Raw genomic sequence first — 25,339 nt, 5'->3', positions numbered from 1 at the left:
TGCTAGCTAGTTGCTATATAATATAAAAGTTATAATATAAATAAAATAAGTAAGTAAAAAATATAAAACACTCATTATTTATATAGAAACATAATAAAAGGGGTTTTTTTATTATTGTAATAACATTATTTTTGACTTCAAGAAAAAAAACAATGGTTGGATTAGAAAATAAATTTACACACAAATAGATAGTTTAAATAATACTGGTATGTTTCAAACACAGTGTACAATATTTTACATCTTGTTATATTTTCTAAGGAACCGTACAAGAACAAAACACTTATGAAAAAAATGATAAATTAACACTGTATTTACATAAAGTAACAATGACTAATTAAAACATATATAACACAAATATCATGAACAGAATGGTTTAAAATAAATGTTAAACAATTTTCATTTGCGTTTAAATACTATTTTAACACCCAAACAAATTCAATTGAACTATTGCGAACAAAATTGTTACAAGTGGTATAAAATAAATGTTTATAGAGAATTAGTCAAGATATATTACTACTTCACGTATAGACTACGTCTTCACAATCAATTAACTTCTATCAAAATTAATCTGTAGAAAATTTAGTCTTAAGACTAATTTAAAATAACCAATTTCGACTAATTCAATTATATTCTTCATAATCAGTTAACTTATAGAAAATCTAGAAGTTACCCGCGGCTTCCGCACGCAATTTTCTGTTGAAAAACAGGACATTATATACACATATTCTTTTTCTACGACATTCTAAACACTCCTGAGATAACTGGAAGTCACTTAAAGCTATTCCAATCTCCTGATTCATTTTAGATTTAAGTTGAAAGAACAGTGTTTTGGGACCCTGAAGTCATAGAGTTAAAACTATTTTTATAAGATTTGAATTTGTCTCCAACATTCCATGATAGTTATTGAATGATCGAACAATTGAATTATTTTAGGCAAGTGTGAATGAATCCTTAAGTCAAAGACAATAGCAATTAATAAATTATGGTAGGATTCTGTGCAATTTCAGTTAAAAGTGTATTTCACGAAAACTTCCAATTTTATATCTGGATAACCTCTGTGCTCCAAAGTGATAACAGAAATTATTGAAGTAAGAAGTGATGTTATTTTTATATGTTTATGCTTACTCTATGCTTGCAAGGCTATAAATATCAATACATTTAAAATATTACTTAAATTAATTAAACATATGATTGTGTTATAATGTTGGTGATTACAACTTCGTTTTTGAAATCTGCATTCACTGCTGATCATGAACTTTACAACAAATTTAATATTTTCTAAAATTTAAATGTAAACAGATGTTTATCTCTTTGATGAACTTCAGCTGAAAGTGTTAACAGCTGTTAAGTATCAGTTCACTTTATATTATGTGTCATATTGCAGTCTGCCGGATCCAATGTAAAACATTCAAAAATCAACAACAGTTTATAAATAAAAAATTAATTAAATAAACAGTTTAAATTGGACCGAATTTGACTATAAACTATTCCCAAATCCCCTTCAACACATACACAAAATTTCATCAAAATCGGTCCAGTCGTTTAGGAGGAGCTTAGTGACACACAAGATATATAAAGATTAATCTTTAAGACTAATTTAACTGGTTGTAGCAAAATTAATCTTTTTTTTTTCAGTTAAATTAAAATTAACCGAACTAACCAGTTATTCCCACCACTAACTGTCAGTGTGTGGCGGATTGTCTAATCGAACTGTGCGTATGATGCGAGTTATGTCAGTTTCTTTTGCCCTTGTTTTTACTCTATCGAAAAAGGAAATTGACCAAATCATGGAGCAACGAATCAATATCAAATTTTTGTTGAAGTGCGATAAAAATTATCAAGAAATTGCTGAATAGTTGATAGCTGTTTACTGTGATAATGCTCTGAAGAAAACATCAGTTATCAAGTGGATTAATCGTTTTAAACATGGCCGACAGAATGCCACAGATGACCTTCAACCACCTGTGTTGACAACATTGATCACATGTGGTTCCTTGTCCTTTCCGATCATTGAAAAACTGTCCGAATGATAGCTAATTAACAGTGCACACTATTTTAACCTAACATTTGGGTTAAAATATGTGTGCAAAAATCATACACAAGCTGCTGACGTCACATCAACCGTTGAAAATGTGGTCCAGTTTTTGACAGATTCCTGAGATTATAGTTCGGCTTGGTTCAATCATAGGTATGGCCAAGGTATTACTTTTTCTTTGATTAGTTAAAAGTTTTAATAATTAATTCTATGTGAGCTATTCTTGTTTTCTCACAATTCCATACATACCCAGTAGGAGAGCAATGTAATTACCCTCGATTACTGGGCTAATCTCCCAAGGAGGAAAATTCTATAGGTCAGAATGCTTGATTGTAAATGAAGGACTTGTGCTACATGCTGGAGAAATGTTATTTGCAGCTGAACTCTCACAGGCTAAAGTTGTGATGTAAATCAAATCCCTTATATTAATAAAATCACCGAGTACACTACATTTTATGATATGTATATATCACTAAACTATGTACTATGTACCAGCAGTTGAGCCACTCATATAGATTTACAATGACGCCTGCATTCTGACCAAATACTATTCACTAGGCATGACGACAAGCAGCGGTGTAGAGAGCTTGTGAAACAGCCTGTTGTTGACATCAATAACTTACCAGTAATGAAGAAAGACACAAAAGTACTAGTTTTTAAACAGGTGGAAAATTACAACTTGCAACACCAGGGTATGATGTTTCTGCAATTCATGAATATCAGGGTAAGCAGGCTCCATACTGCAGTTGTACAGACATCACCCAGAAATGAGGAGATTTAAAGCTCTCTCCCTCACTGCCTTGGTACCATTTCTCGCCATACTGAGTCATTTATGTACCGGGTGCCCCACGAAGAGGTCTAAACGTTTGATTTTATATTACTTTGGTGCACCAAAAATTTCTAATGTAAAAATTCGTAATATAACATAAGTTTTATTTGACTTGAGGATACGTAAAAATATGGACAATCTTTTGGTTTGGACTACTAAACATGGAAATAGAAAACTAGTCTACTATCCAAAGTACAGGAAGGATTTCTAAAAGCCAATATAAAACAATTTCTTTACTTTATTTTCAAGTGTATGTATGTATTAGTTATAAAATATTAGCAACTTAAAAACAATTTAAGTTTTACGCAAGCAATAAAACCTGTTGTTGCTTTATTTTGTTACAAATTCCATAACGAATTGCAGAGCAGTAGTTATGGATAGTGTGGAATTCTACAAGATCCGGGTTTTCATTACCTAAACAACTACATAAAAAATATTAAAATTTATTACAGGCTGTATTCTTTGCTTTATGAATAGAGGTCTGTAATTTTGAATCAGCCATAACCCTAATGCTTTATTTTGTAAAACCAATATATATATTTTATTTTGTTACAATTTCTTCCACAGATTCCATATCTAAATTAGATATTGGTGATTGAAAATATAATATTATGTTCATGTACAATATGACTTAGATGTCTAGAAAAAGTCTTATACTTAAGTATTCAATATGCTCCTTCTAGGATAGACAAGTCTCAATGGTCCAAAATGGGCATAACATTTCGAGTATCATATAGTTACCTTTTTTTAAGACGTAATTGGAGGTTTCACTTTTTTCCCACCTGACATCAAATGGTTAATAAAAGACTGATGTCCTGTTTTTCCTCAGAATTCAACAAAAAAAAAAAAAACCTGTTATATTTTAGGATACTTTCCTGTTTATTTAATAGCATATTAAGTTATTAAAAATCATTCAATTGACTAGATGACAACAACAAAACCTATTCGGATAGGGTCACTTCTATAAAATGATGCAACAAGCTAATACTCAAATTGTTAAACAGGAATAACAATTTTTGGACTTAATACTTAGTACTGTAAATGGATTTGTTTCTAAATTATTAAAAAATACATTCAGTTTATTTGGTTTGTTTCACATTGTAATGGAGAGTATTAACAATTTGAAGATTAAAAGTATTACAGAAGTTAATTTGTTAAGAATACCGATTGCTGCAACATGACAAGATTATAGTATTCTGTATTTGTACTACAGGACTACCAACCTAAGAACTTATGCAGAAAAATCTTACTTAATACTCCATTATACTCATCCTTGATCTCCCTGGACACACCAAGGTCATTGGGGCCAGTTGCTGTGCAGTTAGAATCATTTATTGAATTAAGTGACAACTCCAGCAATCTTTGATTCAAATAAGAAAATTTTCCTCGTAATTAATTTAAATAGGGGTACTGAAACCATTAAAAGGAACAGTGGTGGTTGATTGAGCCTTGACTGTGGATGTTAATTTTTATCCAACTTTCACTCATTGTGGCATTTACATAACTTGAGGTAACAAGATACCTCAAATGTACAATATTGTGGCGAAAATAGGTATTAACATGTATACACTTATTGACTACACAACAAATATTTTTGTTTAACAATTAAAAGTATTTACTACTTTTTTTAGTCATCACTGGAATCAGGTCTCTTCCTCTTCCCTGAAAGTGTAAGCCTAGGGTATGGCTCCAACTTATGGTAACATTTAAGGTGGATACCACAGTTTTAACTGGGATACCAGAAAACGGGTGTGTTTTTTATACTCAGGTAATTAGCGCAAACAACACAAATTAATTTGTTTTTTCCCAAGTAAATGACACTATCACCCATATCATTTGAACCATGCTGCCTTTGGATCAATTTTAGCTGATAACACAACATTATAATCATAAAAAAGAAATATTGGTATGCATGAATTCATTTAAGGTTATCAGTTGTGTTATAATTTCAAATTACATATTTGCATTGTAGTAGCTGTGTTATAATGAATAAGAAAAGAAAAATATAAAATAACAGATTTAACCTGGGAGGGGTATGTATAATATAAATGTTTAAGTATTGTTTGTGTAAGTGTACACGAATGCTCTAGTAATATAAAAGAATGATAGAATTACTCATGCCTATTCAATATTATAATGTTATCATATACATTTTGTGACACTGTATTAATTTAAATATTGTGGTAAATAAAGTTCTTTCTTTCTATCAATTATAGAAAATTGATTTTTATTTATGAGCAGAGAAATCCATCAGTGCAAGTTAAATCTGTTAAATCTATATAACGTAAGTGGTTTCCACATAATAGTGAAAATTAACTGACAACAGCGGCATGGTCTATCAGTACACAAATAGCAAAGATAAACATGCCATTGTTCATCAGCAGGAGGCTTGGATACGCTCAATTGTTGCTATTGTGTTCAAGACCTACACATCTAAGTCATTCAGGTTGAATAGGTTGTATTTTAAAATTTACATTTACAGTCTAATCTAGTAGTATCCTACATTTGTTTAAAATTGATATCTGTAAGGTAATAAATAGCACATGTAAAGTTTTCCGTTGTGGCTAGTCTGAATAATTTATTACTGGTTGGATATTATCCTAATTTGGCACAGATAATCTGTCACGTATGTCTTATCCAGGTTAAAACACATTTGGGCAATGACAGAAAACAATTATCAACAATAATATTTTGAGAGCTTTGTTAGAGACACTAATTTTCAAAACTTTTCAATAAGAAGACTTAATGAATGAATGATGAATCCCAAAATTTAGGTTCAATTTCCAGGAACTTTTTGTACTTATTTTGATGTAAGGAATCACCTCCTGGAGTTAGTTCCTATGTGTCACAGAAACACCTTGGGTACAGAATGATAAAAATGTCTTGATCCTGATAACATACAGTTATAACATAAGTTAACAGTTATACATACAAAATTAAACGAAGATGTTTCTATTATCTCCTGAAGGGGGTACTCACAACTCAAATTTTAACCCCACTTTTAGACAAGGGATATTTCATATCAGTCATTTACAAAGGATAGGCTATACATAAGTACCATTTTAACATTACGGAAAAGTAAAATATTGGTGTTAAATGCTCAATATTGTAACCACTTTGGATTTAAAAATACAGGATAAACTATTTTAAAACACCTAAAAAGGATTTTTTCTGTCAACAGATGTCAAAAATTGATATGTAGAGAGTTTTTTTCTTGCAATACTTTTTGAAATATTTACATTATACACATGAATTTAACATTCTAGTCATACTAATCAATTGTCAAGATACTGTTGGCATTCCTTACATTACTATAGCACTGTACGTAACTAAATTTATATAGGCTACTAAGAGCAATTTGACTTGCAGATAGTTAGGAAAACAGGTTATAACATGTATTAAACAGTAAATACAGGTTATAACATGTATTAAACAGTAAATAAACAATTAGGAAACATGTTTATTGTGTAATCAGAATATCGCATTGTCTTATATTCAAATTTTGTGTAATGGATGAGTAAACAATGTTATAAATGTAGTAAAGTCAGGTCAGGGTTTAATGAAAACAATCATTATGAAACATGAGCTTTATAACATCAAAGTAAATTATATTAAATCTTAAAATAAAATATAAACATACAAGTATTTAACTTCAATTAAAATTATAACTATATTTCCCATGTAATCTAGACTTGGTTAAATTACATATGTTTTACTAAAGAAATACATAATATATGTACCAATTTACTTACTCTACATAATCAATAACCAATACAAATAACAATGAATCAAATCAAGCTGTTCTGTTGTATGTAGAACACAGCTTTTACATTACAACTATATTAAGTATGAATGTTGAGTTTAGCTCTTGGTGCAATGTCTGGAATCTGACACTGTCACAGACTGAAGGGATCCAAAAAAAGTCAGTGATAAAAAAGTTCAAATTAACTCTTTAAATCTGTTTTACATGAGAGGCACCTGGACTACAATATGTGTAATTTAGCAGAAGAGGTGTTCTCATTATCTCATCAGGTGCACAATTGATGGGTCACCAACTACCTTAAAACTATTTCTTAAATTCAGTATTCATTTACTAAGTTTCACTTTCACAACTTGAGTCAAGACAAGAATATTAAACTAACTAAAACAGGATCTACATTATAAATGTTTCAAACTTTAAAAACAAGCATAACTTTTAAAGAGTCAACATTTTCGAATCAGATCAAAATCGGATTTGCGGCATTGTTTTCTACTAATTAAGCCCTTCAATTTGATGTACTACTCGACCTATTTCACTTAAGATTTCCTTCCTACTCCCTGTGAGCCATCTCCCTGACATGACAAAAAAATGGTAGTTACTTCAGAAAGTAAATTTATTATAGGTGCAGTAAAGATGTACCAAGTTTTGTTGCTTTACCTGTTTGGGAATTATCAGGCCCGTGTGGGACTTTTGTAACACCCTGTCTCCTCCCTTTAAGTTTTGAATATATGAAATTTGCAATAGGCCCTTAAAGGCTTCTATATAAGTTATAGTCTTTTTGGATGATTTTAAAATTACCTTATCCCACCATTAATGGGAGGGGGGGGAATAACTCAAGAACTCTAAATGGTAAGGTACATTTAGTGATGGCTAACAATTCTTACTGCGATATGGTTGTATATCAAAGACTAACATAAAAAGTTATAATAAATTTTTCATAACATATTACTTTAAATAAAAATATGATGAAACCACTTGCTTCTGGCCACTAAACCTAAATGACAGCCATTATAGCCATTAAGTGTTTGTGACATAAGATCTACAATACAAATATAATATTACATCCTAACACATTATATTTTCCATCCATTTGAAAGTTCAACTTGAACAAGCTTTCATTACCCTTACATTTCTTAATTTAGCTGTTTTTTATATGATTATTTCCTTTACAAAAGAATATTCATTGCACTTGTGTAAAAAAAATAGTGTTCAATTTTATTCCCAATGGAGAAAATATTTGAAGTACTTTTAATAAATTAGTATTTATCAAAAATTATATACATATAATACATTGTGTATGTAAAATTGGACATATAATACATAGTGTATGTAAAATTGTACAAACTATTAGTTCTTTAATATTGGGACTATATTTGAGTTTACTTAAATTGTTTAACAGTTTTTAAGTTTTTTTGAAGCTGGGTTCGTTAATTCTTCCGTAAGCTCAAGATCCTCTTTCACTGATTTTCTCTTACGTTCTTCTGATGGTGAGGATCCAGGAGTGTCATTGTTTAATAAGTTAAGAACCATACTGGCTACTTCTAACTTTGCCAATTTTTTAGACTCATTCGGTAAACTTCTCTGCTCAAAATCACCGACCTTACAGATTACAACATAAGCTTCCTTCTTATTGGCTAAACTGATTTTTTCTTCACTGTACAAAGCGGTAACATGTTTATCCTGGCAATATTCATGGAGACGTTGAGTTGGAGGTTTAAGTAAACTTTTTCTTTTTTCACATTTCTTTAAGTTTTCAAAATATTCATGAACTCCAAAATGTTGAGCCACGGAATTTGCAGATTTTTCTTTGGCTTGCTTTTTTGTGTGACCTCTGCCTTCACATGTGAAACCATTAAAAGTACAAGTGAATACAAATAATCCATCTTCTTCTGATTTTTCAGCATATAATGGGTTATCTAACTTATTTTTGGTAGCATATTCACCAAGTCTTGACACTGAATTTATTACCACTTCCTGTTTTTCCCCTATAATCGAAGTGTTTGTACTTTCCATCTTTGAAAGCATGCGCTGGGCAGCATTCTGTTTAGCAGCTTTCTTACTGTACCCAACACCTTCTGTATGCAATTCCCCTAACTGGCAAGAGCATTTGAATAGATTACTTCTATCAGTTTCTAGATCACAATAATTAGGTAAACTGATCTTACTCTTACAACATTTCTCCTGGAGCATTCCAACATAGTTCTGATTGGTAACTTCAGGAATCTCCATTGTCAATCTGAAAAAGACAAGGTATTAAATATCACAATATTCTAGATATGTTCTAAATATCTAAATTGAAAGATATTAACAAAAATACAAGATATTAATGAAAATACAAAATTGACTCAAAAAATTTTTGAATGAAGAACTACAATGAACACATCTACCAAGACCTAATTGCTAAGCTCGAACAAGAAAATGAGACACTCCAAAGCAGAATTAGTGAAGTAGTAGAACTACTTGTTGAATCTGAGCATTAACTGGGAAAGGAGGGAGAGCTAAGGAATCAGGTTAGTAAAACTTTAGATGAATATGATAAAGAGAGGGAGGAAACAATACTGAAATGTGAAAAAAACAATAAAGGAACAACGAAAAGCAATAGATCACCTCAAATCAGAAAAAATGGAATTAAACACCAATTTGAAAAACATCACCAAAACCACAGAAGATGTCGGAACCCAAACATGCAATATAGAACCAACTACAAGCAACACATACCTTCTAGTAGAGATAGAGCAAATGAAAATAAGACTAGGCAAGGTTGAGAACACTATCGGGGCCTTACAAAAACCACAGGCAACAGCAATACTCATCCAGATAGTAATACAAATTGTAAAATCAGTCAAACCAGCAGTATAAAACTGAGCATCTCTCCCCTAATGACTAAAAACCAGACAAATCAAGTCATTACCACAGCACCAGGAGACAGCCAAACCAGTAGTAAAACACCAAACTCTACCCCCCTTACAACCAACATGCAGACAAATAAAACCAGACCAGCAGTAAAAAACTGAACCTTACTCCCAATTTGACCAATATCAAGACAACTCACAACAGTAATTAATACAACACCTGGAGACAGCCAAACCAGTAGTAAAAAACTGAACCTTACTCCTTATTTGACTAACATCAAGACAACGCAAGGCACTAATACAACACCTGGAGACAGCCAAACCAGCAGTAAAAAACTGAATCTTACTCCCCATTTGACTAACACCAAGACAACTCAAGGCACTAACACAACACCTGGAGACAGCCAAACCAGTAGTACAAAACTGAAACACCAATCCCTAACCAAGACCCATGCCACAACCCAACCTTGGACAAAAAAGGAGAGCAAAGAAAACAAGCGAATCCTAAAGAAAAATGTATTCAGCATCTCTCTGCAAGTCTCTAAAAACAGGCTGCTACAACCAGCAGAAAACATTAAAATCCCAATAATATCATAAAGTGCAGCTAATAACAAACAGCTAACAAATAATGAAAACCCAAACATTTTTGAAGAACAAAGGGATTCACTAAGTGATGATGAAGAAACAGAAACACCTGAAACAAGATCATTAAACGGAAAACACATTACAATTTCATCAATTAACACAAATAGTGGCCGCATCTGAAACCTGACCCAAGAGGACAACACAAAAATTAAAACAATAAAAGCTTTCTCTTTCCCCCAGAGGAAACCCCATTATTGACCACCCAACTCACATCTGACACAGACCTGCCACAGACATGCAGGATTAACTTTCTGGACACAAACCAGGAAATTTCTCTCAGTCCGACAACTTTCCCACTAACAGAGATGTCTAAAATATCACAGAGACTAATAACCAAGAACTTTTCATTTAATAACTTTGTTACAACACTGGACAACCAGGGCAAAACAAACATCCTGATATGAAATGAAATGAAATATGCCTTTATTTAAGAGGCGGAGTTAGGGCTATTTGGCCCTCTCTACCACTCAACCTCACATAATATACAGATATATGTACAGTGAATGATCTTAACTAATAACAAATTTTAAATTAATATAAATGCTTAAAAATTAACCAAAATATGTACATACTATTTAATAATTAAAAATAAAATTTATCAGCTTAATATGTAGAAAAATTCAAACAAAGTTAAATTAAAACTTAAATTAACAGATTACTTTTTAAAGAATTTCTCGTTGTTACTACATTCATTCTCTCAAACACACAGCCCGACCACAAGCACGCCACGAGCACCGCCACCCGTCACCCCTACAGACCGGCAAGCAACAAGTCCTTGACCTTTGCCCCAAAACGAGCTCGGCCCTCTATAATATGTATATCATCAGGAAGAGAGTTCCAGAGGCGACATGCCTGAACAGTGAACGACTTACTGAAGAAGTTCGATCGATGAACAGGAATTGACAGTAAGGTGGATATGCTTCTCATCAAAACAAAATAACTGGAAGAAAAAGCTGTTTCACTTCCTAGAACTGGCCAATGATTACATAAAGTTCTCTATACTATTCTCAATTAAATTGGAAGAAACCTTGAAAAGCATACACCTAAACCAATCAAGTATCAGAGAACTCCTACAGGTTGTCCTACAATACTCAAGCAATGCATATTTACACCGCTTCCGCCTTTACACCCAAGACAAAGAGCTAAAAAAAGGTCATAGATGACATCCTTGATGACACAATTGACAAGAATCAAAGAAAAATTGCAAGACTTTCTCCAAGGACATGTGAAGCAATCTATAGTTCATGGAGAACAGCACAAGGATCTCTTCCACTACCAAGTACATATACACCTCCACAACCAACAACACCAAACAGAAACAACTTTATGCACGCAGCAATGCAAGAACAGAGGAAACTGTGGAGATCTAAAGAAAGAAAGATACTTACACACCTTGTTTCAACATATAAAGAATACAACATAAGCCACATACATAAAGAACCCCTCAAGTTAGCACATTTCTGTGAAAAAACAAACAATAAGTATGGCATCATAAATTTACAAACAGGAGAATTCTTAACCAACACGGCAACAACAAAAGTATACCAATTTGGATTTGATGGTGCACGCTTTATTCAAGAAATGAAGAAAACAAATACAAAATGACATCAGACAATGTCTGCATAAATGACAACATACTAACATCTGACGACACATATATTTTAAATGACCTAAGGCTCTACAACAGCATCAAACACATAAACATATCTACGATCCCTGACATCAAGCTAAACCTTGTTCAAGGAGTGCCAGGATGCGGCAAAACAACCTTTATATTAAAAAATAACAGAGATGGTGATATTGTTCTATTCCCGAACAGAGATGCAGCACTAGACTTTCGGAAACATTTCAATAACCTACATCCAAACCAGGAAAAAACTGCAAACGACTTCTTCAGAACAGTTAAATCATTTCTTATTAACTCTACTCATCATTTGAAACAAGGAGGCAGGTATGCCAGGCTCATCACAGACGAAGCACTCATGTTACATGCTGGGGAGATCTTATTTGTATCCTTCCTTGCAAAAGTGCATGAAGTAATGCCTATCGGTGACACTAACCAAATCCCATACATAAATAGAACAAATCAGGAAGTAAAATACTACAGAATCTCAGAAATAGCAACAACCACCAAGGTGCTTAACATGTCATACAGATGCACACGAACTACAGCAGCTTCTCTCTGGCTGTTATAACCATGGAATGAAGACAACAAGCAGAGTTGAAATGGAACTAAGCCTCAAACCACATAAAGGCCTAAAGAATATTCATGAAATCCTTGAAAAAGATGAATACACCTGCCTGGTCTTCAAACAGTCCGAGAAACGCAAACTAACAGCACTAGGATACAAAACTGCAACTATCCATGATTTCCTAGGAAGGCAAGCTGAGAAAATAGCAGTAATACGCACCTCCAGCACACCTGAAGAAATAAATATATGACTCAAAACCTCACTGTCTGGTAGCAATAACAAGACACACAGAATCCTTCATTTATATCACGCCAAATACAAATAACACACTGAGCAAATGATTAACTCATGCAAACACAGTCAACTCAAAACAGTTAAGTTATGTTTCCACCAACTGTTTCCTACTGAACCCACATCACAAGAAAGCAATAACCCTTATCCCCAGACTCAAACTGCTCATGGAACATAAACCCCAGACAAAATAACAAGTTGTAATCCAGAACACTCCATGGAAAACATATCACAACCCCATTTTTTAGCCACACATCAGTTCCCAATAGAAAAACACAAACCAAAGTCTCCAACTCTAATCTTCCTGAACTTGTGCCTCAAAAAAACCAAAAACAATCTAAGCACATCATACGCCACACAAAGTCACCGTCATGCACCAAAATATAAATTGGCTCTCAAATAAGTTGGATAGGCTGGGCCACTTCCTGAATGATCACTTCCCGGACCTTATAATATTAGCAGAACATGACATTTTTGAAGAAAACCTACAATACATGAACCTTGACGGGTACTCTCTAATCGGAGGTTTCACAAGGAAAAATCACCAAAAAGGGGGCGTTCTGGGATATGCAAAAAAGGAAATAGAAAATCAAATAAAGCTCTTAAACATGAGCGGAGCTGAATCAGAACTGATATGTGAAACGGCCCTATTTCAAATAGCTATGAAGAAACACACTATCCAAGTACTGGGAGTTTACAGACCGCCAAGTGCAAACCTGAACCATGCAGTCAACATTTTATCAGCCCAACTCGAAATCGCTCTACAAACAAAAAGGAGAACGATCCTTATGAGAGATATAAATGTTGACAACTTAGTTGAAAACAGTGACAACAACAAAATTAAAGAACTCCTCGCTTCCTTTGGTATTGTCCGAGAGAACCTACCGCCTATGCGAATTACTGTTGAAAAGGCCAAATCTATTGACTGGATCTGTACAAATATCGACGACCATCTCATCCACACCGCTGTAATAACATCAGGCTTCTCAGACCACACAGCACAAGCCATCTCAGTGCAAACCCAAAAAATCAACCCACCACGTGAAAGGGAGAAGAAAAGGATATTCAACAAAAAATCTACAGATCGTTTCAAAACAAATCTTCAGGGCCAAAACTGGGACTCTGTACTCTTAACAAATGATGCCGATTCAGCCTATAGTAACTTCTACGAAATCCTGCAGCAAACACTAAACAGAATACGCCCTCAAATAACAACAAATAGAAAGCCTTGTAAAGAAATACAGTGCTGGGATGCAGAATGTTCAAGACTAAAGAATATATATATATATATATATCGTATATATATATATATATATATATATATCCAAGCTCTGGAAAGAGAACAACTTACAGGATGCATTGAGGACAAGGTAGAGGCAGCAGCAAGAAAGAAAGATTACGACCTAAGACTAAAGCTTCTGAAACGAGAACAAGCAACAGCTCACATAGAACAAGCCCAAAGCACTATGGCAAGTAATAAATAACAAAACAAAGGTAAAATGAAACACAACCATTGAATGGAAGCTACAAACAGGCAATGAAACCATACAAGACCCAGCAGACATAGCAAATTGCTTCAACAATTCAACAAATTGTTGAATCAAGAATTTTTTTGCCGCAATTGCAGACAGAACACTTCAAGCCAGTAACACCAACCTAAACCCCTCACAACAAGACGAACCAGCAGCAAATTTTGAATTCCAATTTCAACCTGTGACACATTCTGATATAAAAAAAAGCCATAAACTCACTCAAACCAAAGAATTCTTCAGGCATTGACGATATATCAGCAAAACTAACCAAGATCTGCAAAGAAGAGATAACAATCCCCCTGACAGATATCACAAATAAATCACTCCAACAAGGAATTTTCCCAGATCTACTAAAAACTGCAAAAGTGTATCCGAAATACAAAAACGGCGAAACCACCAGCACAGGTAGCTATAGGCCAATATCCCTCATCTCGACTTTCTCAAAAATAATAGAAAAAGTAGTTCTGGAAAAACTTCTCCTTCACCTACAGCAAAACAAACTGCTCACAAGCCCACAGCATGGATTCCTAAAAGAAAGGTCAACTGCCACTGTCCTGATACAGTTCACAGAACATATAATTGACGAACTAGAAGAAGGAAATAAAGTAACAAGCCTATTCCTAGACTTTAGCAAGACCTTCGACTGTCTCAATCATAACAGACTACTTTCCAAATTAAGAGCTCTAGGTGTGACAGGGACAACAGAAAAATGGTTTCACAGCTACCTACATGACAGGAGGCAGCTTGTCGAGATACAGTACTCAAATAACAACATCAAACAGAAGATCAAATCAGAATTCATCAGTGTACGTAGAGGAGTTCCGTAAGGCTCTGTCCTGGGCCCCATACTGTACCTTCTATTGACAAATGACCTCCCAAGCTGGCTACAAGACTCCTGTCATACAGTAATGTACGCCGACGATACAGCCATCACACTGGCACATAGATCACTGGAAACACTAAGACCGCCCTCAACATTACCAAACAGTAATGTTGAACAACAAACGAACTGGTTCTTAATGAAAATAAAACAGTCCAGCTAACCTTTACTACCGAAACAAAAACAACACTAACATAACACTACAGATATAGAGCCAAAAAACAGCACAAAATACCTCAGAATAACAATAGATTCTACCCTGTCCTGGATAGCCCACATAGACGGCCTCTGCAAAAAGCTCTCATCATGCACTTATGTCAGTAGGAGATTAAAACAAATAAGTGGCTTGGAAGCAGCAAAAACAGCATACTTTGCCTTATTTGAATCACATATGAGGTATGGTATTGCAACCTGGGGAGGCACAAGTAATACCAATCTAGAGAGGATTCTGGTACAACAAAACAGAGCAATCAGATGCCTTGCAAATATCGCCCCACAAGAAAGCTGTTGAGACGCTTTTAAAGAGCTAAAGATCCTCACAGTAGTATCACTTCACATTCAAGAAGTGATTCTACATGCTGTTAATACAGCACAGCTCAGGCATAGAGACATGCACCAGCACAATACTCGTCATGCCGCAGACTTCACACTACCAACTCACCATATCAGCATGTTTGGAAGGAAACCCTCATACAAGGGAGCAGCATATTTCAACCGCCTACCAGACCATCTCAAACAAGAACCAGTCAAGACACTCAAGAGAAAGCTAAATCTATGGCTACAAGACAATCCTTACTACACAGAAATGGAATTTTTTGACAATTAAACATGTTTATTTTTATTAATCTAATGACTCATAAACCTATGTATTGACTTTTAAGTATTGACTCGATGTACTGTTCTCAAAGAATATGTTATTAAAGTATATTGTCTATTAACAAGGGTTTTTATGGAACATGAACAGCGGAGGCAGCACTTTTCTAAAAAACCTTTAAAAGATTGAAACGGTATTACTATGAGCAAGAGCAGAGAAATGGTCAGTACGGATCTAGAATACTAAGAAAAAATATACATATATCATTTGATTATAAAAGTGAGGGACATAAACCTGAAACTATAATTTGCAAATACCACATATTTCTTTGAAAGAAACATTATTGAATGATCATATAGTAGTACAATAAGTACACAATTACCAAGCCTATTTCACATAAGACATATTATCATTCAAATTTGCTTCCAGTTGGTATTGATTCTGAAAATTTAAGTGATATCCTGTAGACACACATGTGCCTACTAGAAGGTCGGCATATGCTACTTAGCCTTAGAATTAAATAAATTTGTAAATGTAAAGTAACCTGACATAATAAAATAATATTACATAGAACACTATGTCATTTTTATGTTGAAAGGTTAACAAAATAATATAAAACATGTACTGTTGAAACATAAACATTGCTGTGGCTAACAACACAGTTTGACTTCCAGCAGCAGTTACTTATAACTATTTTCACTACCCCAACACTCATTAAAGACATTGTACAGACAACAATATGATTTTCATGCTGTAGTGATGTATTAAAAATTATTAAATCTTTTAGTTGAAATTTATGTAAATACTGACCAGACATGCAGAATAAATATGATATATATATATATATATATATATATATATATATATATATATATATATATATTAAATATATATTTCTGATATTAAACGGCAATCGCCTGATTTAATATCAATTGATTGAATCACAAAAAGTACTTGCTCCGCCGGAACTCGAACCTGGATCTCTCGCTTGTCGGGTAAATGTACTACCACTACACTACAGAGCCTTTATATTTTATAAATAAATTATTTTGTACTTGGCCGTATCTGTCACAAATGCGTTAAATAACCAAACTAACATATGATTGGAAGATCAAATACCTATCAAATGACATTTACTTAGATTTATTAACCCTTCCCGCGCTACGGCAATTTGGGACGCACCATACCCAAACGTTACATATACCTCAAAAAAATTTTTTCAATAAAGTCAACGCTAATGTTGTATTTGAGTTTGTTACCATATAAAAAGTCTTTTGGGAACGAAAAAAGTATAATTTTTTTAATACGTTTATTTAAATCATAAAACAATATAAATACACCAAATTTAACGAAATGTTGAACGAAATTATACTATTGTGTATAATGTTGTATTATAGTGTATTATATGTATAGTATGTATATTATACAATTAAAATAAAACATTAAAGATCTAAAATTAGCTATCACGGTGTTCAAGACAACGTCAACGTGTAGTACGTCTTGAAACACGTATCCGGGTGCAGGTTCGCAGGGCGGTGCATATCTCGCACAAGTAAATGGTCTCTTTGCGTAAACCGTTGCGTGTACACACAACACATCTTCCCAATATGTCAAAAACCAATTTGACAACGTAAACACAACAGTTCCACACGCAGTCCGTGAACGAACTAAACGCGCGAGTTAATTCGTCAGTAGCGCTAGTGTCTGGCAAAACAGGCAGTGGCATGGGTAGTGCGCCGCCATTTTGCAGCTTGGAGAAAAACCTGGAGGCGGGGACAACTATTACTGTGCTTTTCTATTGAGGGATATATGCTCCAGCAGTTGCTGCACTCCACCGGCAAAACTAGGAACTACTTACTCCCAATAATAACATCAATGTTTAAAAGCGAATATATTTGTCAACAGCGTTTTTAGCAAAGTAAATATTGGCGGTTATATTTGTCAACAGCGCGCGAAGGGTTAAATTTGTATAAAAAGCAAAGAGCCTGATTTAATATCAATAAACATTGAATCATAAAAAGTACTTGTTCCACCTCGACTCGAACTCAGATCTCTCACTTGCCGGGTGAGTGCGCTACCACCTGCCAAGACCCAAACAAATTTGCGAATTTCCTAAAAACAATTGTAAATATTGTTTTAGCAAGAGACGACATAAAATAAATTTGAAATTCTTCTAAAAGACATTTCTTATGAATCTGAAGCACTTATTGAATAAAATAAATAACTTTTTTTAATTGGCAAATGATTTTTTGCATCTTGTGAGTTTTCAGTGTATGGTGACAACTGTTTATTATGAAAACAGGTGTGAGAATGGTTTAAGCGTTTTAAAGATGGCTGTGAAGACACAAGTGACAACACATACATCAGCAGACCATTGTCATAAAAAACTGATGCTAACATTAGAAAGACAACAAGGTCAGAGTTAACTATCAGAGCGTCCTGACCACCCTAGGTGATCGTTTATGGAAAAAAACTTAATGATATGTAGAAAAACAAGTCATGATCCTCCACCTGGACAATGCTCCTTCTCACAAAGCTTTATAACTGAAAACATGGTTTTGGCCAAACTCAACATCCCTGTCTTAGATCATCCACCCAACTCATCCGAGTGGCTCTCTGTGAGTTCTTTTGTTCCCTAAAGTCAAGTCAGCTTTGAAAGGAACAAGATTTTAGACAAATGAAGCAGTAAGAGAAAAAACGACGGAAGTCATGAACGGTGGAGTGGTATAGAAATCGAGGAGAGGAGTACATAGAAGGGGATAGCATCAAATTGTAAATATCTTTAAGTTTTTTTTTTTTTCATCCTTAATCCGGTTATTTTCTAGCCATATATTGTACGATTTCATTCACTCGTATATCATTTTTAAAACTTCAAAATTCACTATATTTTGTAAAAACGTTAATACGTAGCAACCAGAACTGAGTCACTTTTCTAAAATTTCTATATGGGTATACCAGCTTAAATTTAATTTTGAGTTTAGCTCCAGTTCACCTTCTTTTTAATTGGAGCATCTGGTATCTGACGCTGTCTCTGATGTCAAAACGATGTAAATGTTTCGTTTTGAGCTTTTTCGTCGTCAACTTTCTTTGGATCTCTTCAGATGAACATGACTCTATTCCAGGAGTCAATTGAAGCAACCCTTTCTACCATCGCTACGTTACCAGATTAAATGTTTAATCAACTTTATACCGAAGATAGAAATAGTTTGTTTTCTCTAATGTTATTTTAATCAAAATAGCTAGACAAATAATTTTGTCTGGAAATATTCTAAAATGAATTAACTATGATTTTGTATTATTCATTTGTAAACCATTGGTCCATTGGAATGGTAATTTAGTTTTGATATTATTTCTATAATTTTACTTTATTAAAGATGGATGTTTGGTTCTTTAAGAATTACTGATGTGTCATCTATATATAAAGCTAAATTACCATCTATTTTTGATTGAAGGTCATTAATATAAATTTAAAACAAAGTAGGGCCCAAAATTGAGCCTTGTGGCTCCACACCCCACTTCTGGTGATATAAGAATAACTTAACAGAAACTCTATTACAATATCTTTGAGAAATGTAGAGCGTCAATTTACAATAATTATTTCTGTTTTTAATATTTACAATACTAATGTTTGCACAAAAGTACGTATAGATGTGATTATAAAGTTAAAATGCAAGGTTTCTTTTTTTAAATTCTTCCAGTGTGTAGATTTTATTCTTGTGATAGTACCCAAATTCAAGCTCAGATCACTTGAGCGCTTATAAAGGTTATGTATCACTTTGGTACTACTAGTAATATATTTACGATAACCTACTTAAATCGCATAAGAGCATTCCATAGTGTAATATTTCCATCCATAGCCTTATTGCAGCCAGGAAATTGGATGTAAGTAATCAAAAGCCAAAAATCGTTATGAGAACACCAAATTATTCAGCCCAGCTGTTACTGAAATAACAGTATCCCAGTAATAGGTTACCACTGAACTACCCGTTGCTGACACTCACTAATACTGCCCATCTGTAATGGCAGCAAGTAACCTACAATGGTTATATACATGTTTTATTTGTATCAGTTATGTTTATCCTTCAAAATATTTAAAAAAGTTTATGTTATACTGTTTTTTGGTATCTATGAGGTTAAAGACCGACCCGTCAAATTTATATTCTGTTCATCCTCCTGAACAAAAATATATGGTTTTAGGGGGTATATTCAAAAATAGTTAAAATTTTTAATATTTTAATGTTCTATTTGTGTGTTGTGTGTCTCAATATGTGTACTTCAATGTTATCTGTGGGTGGGACTGATAGCGTATCTGGGAGGGTAAACCTCCCAGTGTTTGATAATATTAAGAAAGAAATTAGACAAAAATTCATATGTTAATGACTTTATTGTATAGACATAAAAATTAGTGCATTCTGATCCTTAATAAATTAATCTAGTTTCTATTAAATGTGTACACACCAGTAAAAAGTTATAAATTGTATGAAAAAACATATAAATTCAAAGAAAAACCCTTTACCCAGTGTTTGATTACAATATGTTTGATAGTCTTCAAAATCACATTTGTAAAGGAACTTTACTTGCTAACAACAATTACTATAACTTAAAGTTAAAATGACTTTATATAATATTATTTATAACATTTATGATTTTTTTATGTAAATGTCTAAAAAATGCAATATTCTTTTATGCCAACGCTTTTTGGATACAAGAAAAAAGAAGTCTGGTCCATACTGAATAGCCGTGCAGGGTCTGAAAGCACATTGTACAAGTTTACAAGTTATTTTCTTTCATATATTTGCTAATAGTATGAGAAAACCGTTTTCTTATGAACTCTTCTGTTACTGAAGCTCTAACAAAGCTCAACTTGTCTGGTTTTCTTTCAGAGATTTCAGGATGCAGAAGTAACAGACTAAGCCATGTATTCCCTAGGGACCCATTGAGGAATTTATCTTGTAAGTGAAGATCTTTAGTGATCTGTTGCACAGAAGTGAGAAGGTCCAATTTGTTGACAGGAAAACCTCAAGTAGCTAAACCTTTTACCCAAATAGAAAGTATTTCCTCAGCTTGAGTCCCAAGTAGAGGCTGTGGTCCCATTTCTCTATCTAATGATGTTTTACCAAATATCTTGTATGATTAAGTTGATTGTTGTTCCAAAGCACTTGCTGGCAGAATTTATGCTTTCACCCTTTTAACAGCATCCAATGCAAGTAGGAGGACTTTGTGTTTGTAGGCAAACTTTGGTTTCTTTTTTGGCGGTATTAGGGGAAAATAAAATTTGTTCAGGTTGTTGTTATTAGACCTAGTTACTCTTACTCTTATTAGGGGAAAATAAAATTTGTTCAGGTTCTTGTTATTAGACCTAGTAACAATATTAATTACAATTAACTAAACTGTTAGCTTCTAAATAAAATATTCAATTTTTAAAAGCTTCACACACCAATTATCAAACATTAGAAATTGTGTAATCTAGTGTTTGAATCAAACACTTGGTTCGAACATTTACAACAATTTTACAATTCAGTGACTGATTCAGTTCCCTATTTTTTTAGGTTAAGGTTAGATAACTGTGTTTTACACAGAATTGAAGGAAATTTAATCTACATTCTTTCTGTATACATTATATAAAATTGAATTAATTAGCAATTTAAAAAATATGTATTTAAAATACTTAACTCATAGCCTTCTTGTTAGCGAAGCACTCAATGCTGGTAACAACTTATTTTAACAATTCCCACCAAAACTGCTTCCCTCCAAATACAGAATTAATCAGCTGGACACATTAAATAAGAATTTGACATTTTTTCAAACCTCAAACATATAATTAATGAGCTTAGCAGAAGCCAAAATGGGTTTGGCCTATCAAACACTGGTACGCTATCAAACACTGGGTGATCTACCCTATCTGAGCACTCTGGGGCAGTGGTCCAGTGCTTCACAAGATATCGTCTACTGTACCTCGGATCGAGTGAGTGCTTCTCAATCATAGATCAACCATCCACTAGTTCGAAGAATAGTAGTGAATTGTGTGTGTCAGAGTGTTTTGTCAGGCATCTTAGGAGTTTAAGTTTTTACAGAAATGAGATTATTTTCTTCAATGGTAAGTGTTCTCTATTACTGTCAATTTATATATTAACTACCTGTTACCCGCAGCTTCGCACACAATCTTTAGAACCGAATTCCTTATATTACTTAGTAAAAACAATTATGATGTAATATGATGGGAGTCCTATAAAAATTTGAAACGTACATCAGGTAGACATTATTTAATGGTAAATAGTATCAGAGTTTAACCTAATTATTATATCAAGTTTGGCACGTGTAGGAGCATTTCTGGTTCTAATTAATTATATACATAACAACACAGCTGAATCTGCCTTGTCATCCCGATCAAGAAAACAAAAATCTCGGATCACACAGGTCTCGGAAACTTACTTCGGTTAAAAAGCGTATATTTTCAGTACCATAGTAGAGTTTGCCTTGTTGTTCTGATGAAGAAAAAATATATATACTTACGTAGGACCGAGATGCCTACTTCAGTTAATAAGTACCAACTTAAGACCGTTTAAATTCACTTACCTATTAGGTCACAGTTTAGCTTGCCACATTGCCTCAATCAAAATACTATATACGTTCGATTATTTAGTTCTCGGAAGTCTATTTTGGTCCAAATCGTGTTGACATAGTTGAGTTTGCCTTGTCCTGATGAAGAAAATACACACATAAGTAGGACTGAAAAGCCTATTACGACCTAGGGGGAAGTCCTACCTACTTATGTACTTTCGGTATAAGGAGGAAATCCTTATTAAGGTTATGCAACATTCCAAAATAATTGTTATTAAAGTTTTACATTACACTTGTTTTTTGGACTGTAGCCAGGGAAAAAATGAATCATTGAGACATGTTTGTATTTATTTCTCTGTTTTTCCATAAGCCATTGTTAAAATGTAATACCATAATGTCAAGGAAGCCCACCAGTTTAAAGTAACTTATGTAAAAACATTCATAACTTTGTTCATAAGGTTAGTTTTATAGCAGTATTTAATGCATTACATGATTTTAATTCGTCACTGGCGCAATCTGGAGTAAAATTTATATATTAATGTTTTATTTACTATATGCATTACACTACTGATCAAGCACTGTTTACTTATTATTGATCAAATTTAAATGTAAACAGATGTTTCAGAAAGTTTGTCGAACTATAGCTGTCAACAGCTGTTTAAGTTTAGTGCCAGTTTAATTTGAATTATGGAACGTAATTCCAAAATATTCCAGGAAACTTTTTTTAACTTTTTCTTCATAAAACCCTTCCTTGGATTTCAATGGACATTTCACAAAAAGAATTAACCAAATTGGTCCAGCCGTTATCGAGATTAGCACTTAACAACACATTTTGCCATTCATTTTTATTTATAAGATATTGGGTTTTTACATGATTTATTACGTTTTTTACATTTTGCATGGATTTTTTTCCGTTACTTTTCAATTTATATTTCTGATCAGTCCCTCTAGAAATTGATATTTTACTGATAGATACTATCTCGAGTGATGTTTTTCTTTCGTTGACAACAGCGCGGGCTACGCAACACCTTCCTGTTTTGTTTTAAAAATACACATAGCCTAGATTGTTTTCTATTTACCATAATACTAATAATTTTTCATACAGGAATTTGGAATTCCTTTAAGGTAATTTGGTTAAGTAGTTATATCTAGGATTTTTTTACTCATGAATATAGATGATATCATGAATTCGATATTATCAATTATTCGAGGAGTGTAGGACCTGATGCTTATTATACTGCAGCCGATACTTCTGAGGTTAAAAAAATTCGGATGTCGGGAATGAGAGGGTTAAAATATGGGTAGGCTAAGTGCAGGACAATTGTAAGGTGAACTGAAAAACTACTAAATATTGTGTGCGACTGATAGCCTATAATGTACAAGTAGGCCTCTATACGAAATTTTGTGTACAATTCAGCACAATCTCTAAATTGTCTTGGTATATTGAAGACACCTTAAGTAAAAGGCCAGGAAGTATGAGAACAGTTAGACTGGTAAACAAATTGGCTGCATTAAGATAAGCTAACAGTTTTGTATGTCTTATACAGTTCAACTATGTTTTGTTTTGAATTTCTAATGGTATCTTAACATGCAACATCATTGGATCTACTGGTAAATATATTATAGCCAATATAGGCCTGTGGTATATATTAGCCTAGAGTACCTATCTAAATCCTGAATAACAGATCTCATTTGGGGTAGGGTACGATAAGCGAACCCGGTTTGTTATATCGAAATTGGCAAATGATTTTTCTTATCATAACCATCGATATAATCAATCGATACTGATTAATTATTTTTAACAATTAACTATGATCTATATTAACAGCCATAAACACTTTCAAATAATACACGTAAGGTAATAATTAAATTTTACATAAGTAACATTTGATGGTACAAGAAAACCTCGGGAACATTTATACTTAGTCAGACTGACCGTAAACTACAATAGTTTTAACTGTACATCTTGGAAATTTCGGTAAAATTAGTTAGCGAATTTCTCAGCTTGTGTCACTTTACTCTGTAATTTACACTGCAATAAAAGTATTTCAATATGGGGGTTTTTTAATCTTAAGTCTTAACTTATTTATAGTAGAATTTTGAAGTTACCTTTTATGCCTGTTCTGCAATAAGTTCAAAGTTCACCAAGCGCACTGCTAAATCTGTGCTTGTAAATAGATTAAATGGTTTGTTTCTGTGAATCGTTATCTACAGCCGCAGCCTCGGTTATTATGATGATTTCCCTCCTTCTTTTATTACCTGAAGGCCGGCTTGTGAACGCCTCACGAATCCTCAATGTACACTGTTTCTTGTTAATTTAGATTTCCATGTTTTGGTTATTACAAATTCGTATATCGTTGGTGTTTCTTCAATACCGCCAAAGTGACATTTTTAAGATTGTGAGTTATGCATACTCGTTTAGACCACACCTCTATGCAAGAAAAAATATTTTAAATAATTCTATATAATTCCATAATGTACTTTTTGGTGTAAATACATTACCGTTTATATGAAAGCTATACTTAAAGTAAACAGACGTCTCAATGTCGGTGGGACAGTTCAGATTTAAGGACAGCTAAATGTTCAGCTTTAGTGTTTTGATTCAAATTGTGATTGAAAATTACTCATTAATTTAATATAAGGGTAATCAAAGATTACGCTCAACCGATTGTACCTCAAAGTTGATTCAAAAGATGTTTGATCCAAAATTGCTTTGCGAAATTAAAAAGTACAGGGCGATAGTAGTTAGATGTGTTGGTCCGACATCTTGGATGAGTTGAAAGTACACTTTGGAAAGCAAAGTTTGTAACGGTTTACATTGATGCTTCAAATCACAAAGCCTTAAAACGCTTTCTTATTTTGGCATGTTATTTTGATTTAGTTGATGGAGCTCATGTCACGCTTCTGTAAATAAAATCAGTTCTGGGTGAGACTTCAGACTTAATTTG

General features: G+C 33.4%; 1 protein-coding gene across 1 annotated transcript; it reads right to left on the bottom strand.

Moving 5' to 3' along the window:
- Positions 1 to 6,436: 6,436 nt before the first annotated feature.
- Positions 6,437 to 24,766, bottom strand: LOC124365839. Its single transcript, XM_046821894.1, has 2 exons — positions 24,501 to 24,766; positions 6,437 to 8,860 (listed from the first exon to the last, which is right to left on the bottom strand). Exon 2 carries the CDS (start codon positions 8,851 to 8,853, stop codon positions 8,017 to 8,019), a length of 837 nt encoding a protein of 278 aa, XP_046677850.1. The 5' UTR covers positions 8,854 to 8,860; positions 24,501 to 24,766; the 3' UTR covers positions 6,437 to 8,016.
- Between the last annotated feature and the right edge of the window lie 573 nt (positions 24,767 to 25,339).

This window comes from Homalodisca vitripennis, chromosome 7 (assembly GCF_021130785.1).
Source record: "Homalodisca vitripennis isolate AUS2020 chromosome 7, UT_GWSS_2.1, whole genome shotgun sequence".
In the NCBI taxonomy this organism is placed as follows: Eukaryota; Metazoa; Arthropoda; class Insecta; order Hemiptera; family Cicadellidae; genus Homalodisca; species Homalodisca vitripennis.
The sequence above is the reverse complement of the archived record's forward strand: the minus strand, read 5'-3'. Positions and strand labels throughout refer to the sequence as shown.